This window comes from Morone saxatilis, unplaced genomic scaffold (genome assembly GCF_004916995.1).
Source record: "Morone saxatilis isolate NCDOM2014 unplaced genomic scaffold, NCSU_SB_2.0 Contig17, whole genome shotgun sequence".
NCBI classification, from domain to species: domain Eukaryota; kingdom Metazoa; phylum Chordata; class Actinopteri; family Moronidae; genus Morone; species Morone saxatilis.
Window position 1 is genome coordinate 26,309,245 of NW_023339729.1, and position 3,616 is coordinate 26,312,860.

General features: G+C 38.7%; 2 protein-coding genes across 2 annotated transcripts in view; both read right to left on the reverse strand.

Moving 5' to 3' along the window:
• Positions 1-3,616, reverse strand: part of LOC118326978 (NACHT, LRR and PYD domains-containing protein 12-like) — a 25,057-nt gene that overhangs the window by 10,230 nt on the left and 11,211 nt on the right. Inside the window, exons 5-7 of the mRNA XM_035660143.1 lie at positions 1,070-1,186; positions 934-987; positions 365-646 (exon numbers count right to left, since the gene is read on the reverse strand). Of these exons, the coding sequence (XP_035516036.1) occupies positions 365-646; positions 934-987; positions 1,070-1,186 (453 nt within the window). The remainder of the gene's footprint in view (positions 1-364; positions 647-933; positions 988-1,069; positions 1,187-3,616) is intronic.
• Positions 7-2,053, reverse strand: LOC118326678 (caspase-1-like). The gene is made up of 5 exons (XM_035659722.1): positions 1,968-2,053; positions 1,785-1,831; positions 1,070-1,186; positions 934-987; positions 7-646 (listed from the first exon to the last, which is right to left on the reverse strand). The coding sequence occupies exons 2-5, from the start codon at positions 1,828-1,830 to the stop codon at positions 354-356; spliced, it is 510 nt and encodes a 169-aa protein (XP_035515615.1). The 5' UTR covers position 1,831; positions 1,968-2,053; the 3' UTR covers positions 7-353.

Consider the following 3,616-nt stretch of genomic DNA (forward strand, 5'->3'; position numbering starts at 1 on the left):
CTGATTATTTGTATTATAGCAGAATTCACCTGGATTCATAGCTCATGGGGTTAAGGTAGGGTAGTGGAAAGGTATATGATCAATCTGGTCGCTCTGTGGATGTTTTGATTTGATACTTCCTGAATTTATCAAATAAAATTAAAAAATGAATCAGAATTTTTTTAATTTTCTGTAAAACAAACTCAATTCTACTACATTTGAACTGTTACTGTGGCCAAATTAATCTTAAGAGGACTGTTACGTCCCAGTTTAGGGGGGCAGGAGCGCAACATAAAAAAATCAAACTGACTTTTCCTCCCTGGTCCCCCAACCAAAGTCAAACAAAGCTTTACTCTCATACTCTCATTTCCACTTCAGCTCAGGCCCAGAGTTTCAGCGAGGTATGGATCCAGCCCTCTGAGGACCTCGATCAGGAACAAACTGGCTTCTGGTCCTTTGTTTCGCACCATGTCAATCACATCTCGAGCCATCTCAGCCTTGGTTTTAGTTCTGGCCGTATCCATTTCTTCTTGAGTTATGATTTTCTTTTGAAAAAGTTCATCCAGCAGCTGCTTTAGAACAGGTTCAGACGCTGAATTAACAAACTGTGCCCGAACTGACAACAACCTCTTCTGTGGCGACTCCCTCTGACGGTCTTGATGTAGATCTAAGAGACAAACAGAACAAACACTGTTGTTCAATAACTCTTTACACAGATCTCGAGGTTTACAACCAATAACAAGTACACATGTGACTCCTTCTTTTGACCTCTTTTTAGACTGTTATCACTGCGTTCTACTTGTGTAGTAGTAGTAGTACCGTGAAGCAAATATACAGTTGGATTCATTCAGGAGCCATTTCCACTTCCTGTTACCATGTGATCAATATTAGAGGAGCATTATATATATGTAAGTTTAACATAAATTGTATCTTTTTGTTTAAACAGTACAATACCTTCGGTTGTGGGAGAAATGTGGTGAGTCTGTTCTGTGCTGGCAGGTTGTTGGACTGAAACAGAAACAGCTCTTAAGAAATGTAAAATAACGAAAGACATTTCATTAACACGTAATTGAACATGAAGTATATTTACCATATGTGTTGATGTTTATATTCCCTCCCACATGAACACCAGAGAGCCGAGGTGTGTTGACCACACCCCCGCTGTGGGCGCTGACTGTCGAGCTTCCTGCTTCCCTCTGAGTTTCAGCTGATTGAAAAAAGACAAACGATCAGGAACCAGGAACTCATCCACACCTGAACCGTGTCTGAGGGGGTTCAGATATTCAGTTTAGTTATAGCTGATTTAGGAAAGATCCAGAACAAATAAAGCTGGTTTTTAATATGTGATACATGGACGGACACACTTACATTTAAACTGGATTCACTTCTAAATGAAGCAGTGGGTATTTCTGTGGTACGTAAATCTGAGCTTGTGGTGGAGCAACAGACATTTTTTATTATATATTTATGTATCTATATATGTTTGGGGGATTTAATTGCCTTTAAAGGACAGTTACAACTGAAGAGTGTCAGGAAAGGGAGACAGAGAGAGAGGGGGAGGGGAGAGCATGCAGCAAAGTGCCACAGGTCGACCCAAACCCCGGGCTACACAGAGCACCATTTCCACCAGGAAGGCAGGATAATGCTTAGGATGACTCATACTCTGAACTATTGCTGACTTCCTGACTCAGACGGAGCTCACAAAGTCCCGGTCCCAGCAACAGAAACCACAGGACTCATTCTCTCTTTGGAAGTGCACGTAAACAAATCAGTGGCACATGAAGGAACGTTATAAACCACATTACCATGCCGTGACGTTTCCGGAGACGCAGCCGAAAACCAGTTCCCCATTCTATAAATACAAGGAAGCAAAAGAGGGTTAGGGTTAGGGTTAGTGGTTTTATGTCACAAAGCCTCTTTTATCCTGTGATCACTTAATGAGAGGAAAGAGAGCAGAGAGGAAAGTCAAACCGTAACAAGTTACTTGCCTGCCTTGACTTCCTCGTCTTTTAATCTCAACTGCTGCTAAAGTTCAAGTCTGTGTCTCTGCAGACCGACACTTTGAGGGGGCGGGATTACTAACATCATTTTTAATCTGACGAATCAGAGGCTTACAATCCCCTAGTTCCAGCAATACACAGCCTGAACCAGCTGTCAATCAGTTTCTAATCCAGCGAATCACTTCACGCTGGGGAGGTACATTAACAGGGAGGTACATTAACAAACTCACTCTGTTTGTTCAGGCTCCTAACTGGAAGCCCTTTACTGCCAATGTGACATAAACAAGAAAAAGAGTGTGTAAGTCATTATAATGAGAACGTACAGAAAGAATAACACAGAAATCACACAACTGCTGAATTAATGTCTAGTTATTTGAGTTTTTTCATCAGTTTCTGCCTCAAACTAGAAAAAGGCTCCGGAGATCACAGAGGACGCTGGACAACTCAACTTTCAATCTTCTTTCTTTGTATTTATTGAAGTTTTCACAGCCAGGATTCATACAAAGTTCTTTTTATCAGGTTGATAACCTTCAAACAGAAACCATAAAATCAGAAAAAAACATGTTTACAGTTCAGTATTAGCAACAATTTTCATTCAGATTTAAATTTTTTCTTTCCATATTATTATTCCAGCAGCTTTAATACTCAAACAAATTAAATAAATGATCATAGATAATTATTATTCACATTCAAATAAAGGAAAGCATCAGTACATCTAAAAATTAATTTTAGTTTAACCACAAATTTTAAATTAATAACTGCTAATTACAGGTTTCCATAAGCATTTCAAACAAACAATATTATTTCAAATACGATCCATTAAACCCCATAATAATGTAAATAAAATCAATATCAATCACTGTAATGCTGCTACTTAATGAGCAACTGAACACCCACAATAAACAACTAAATAAACATTTTGATATAATAAACAAGCTAACAGTGCTATTAAACTCAACCAACAGGCGTAAACGGCGTGCGGATCACAGAGCTGAGTCAGAGCGAGGAAAAGTGATAATCAATCAACACAAAGTTTGATTCAGTGTTTTATTGTTTACCAGACGTACATCCATTTATCCAGTAATAATGTGTTTGGTGATTCAAGGCAAAAGATTAGTCATATTGGTTAGTTATATATTGGTTAATATATCTAGCGGTTAGGGTGAGCATGTGCTAGAGGCTCTCTAAACTAGGCTAACTAAAATGATACAATTTCGTTGTGCAGCTTTTCCAGACTTTGCTGTTATTGGTCCAAATAGAATAACAAAGGTCACTGAGGTTGTAACGCTATGGAATATTTTGTGTCAGTGTGCGTCACGTGACGAACCCCATATTTGTCCTGGTGCACACCTGCCCACTACGACTCAACCACACTACAACGGACAATGGAGGGAGACATCTCAGATGATTAGACGATATTTGGACTCGCAAGCGAGTCTATTTTCAACAAGAGAAACAAACTGTTGTTGGAACATAGTAATGTTTGCGAAGTAGGTTTGAATTTGGGTTGTGTGGTAGAAACATTTAAATTAAGTCACTTTAGTGATTAAGTTGTGTTTGTACAGTGATAATAAAGTTGTGTTTGTACAGTGATAATAAAGTTGTGTTTGTACAGTGATAATAAAGTTGTGTTTGTA

Coding starts and splice junctions, on each gene's coding strand:
- LOC118326678 (XM_035659722.1), bottom strand. CDS start 1,830: ATGGGGAACTGGTTTTCGGCTGCGTCTCCGGAAACGTCACGGCATG. Junction 1,187..1,784: donor TCCGGAAACGTCACGGCATG/GTAATGTGGTTT, acceptor TTTTTCAATCAG/CTGAAACTCAGAGGGAAGCA. Junction 988..1,069: donor TATAAACATCAACACATATG/GTAAATATACTT, acceptor TTTCTGTTTCAG/TCCAACAACCTGCCAGCACA.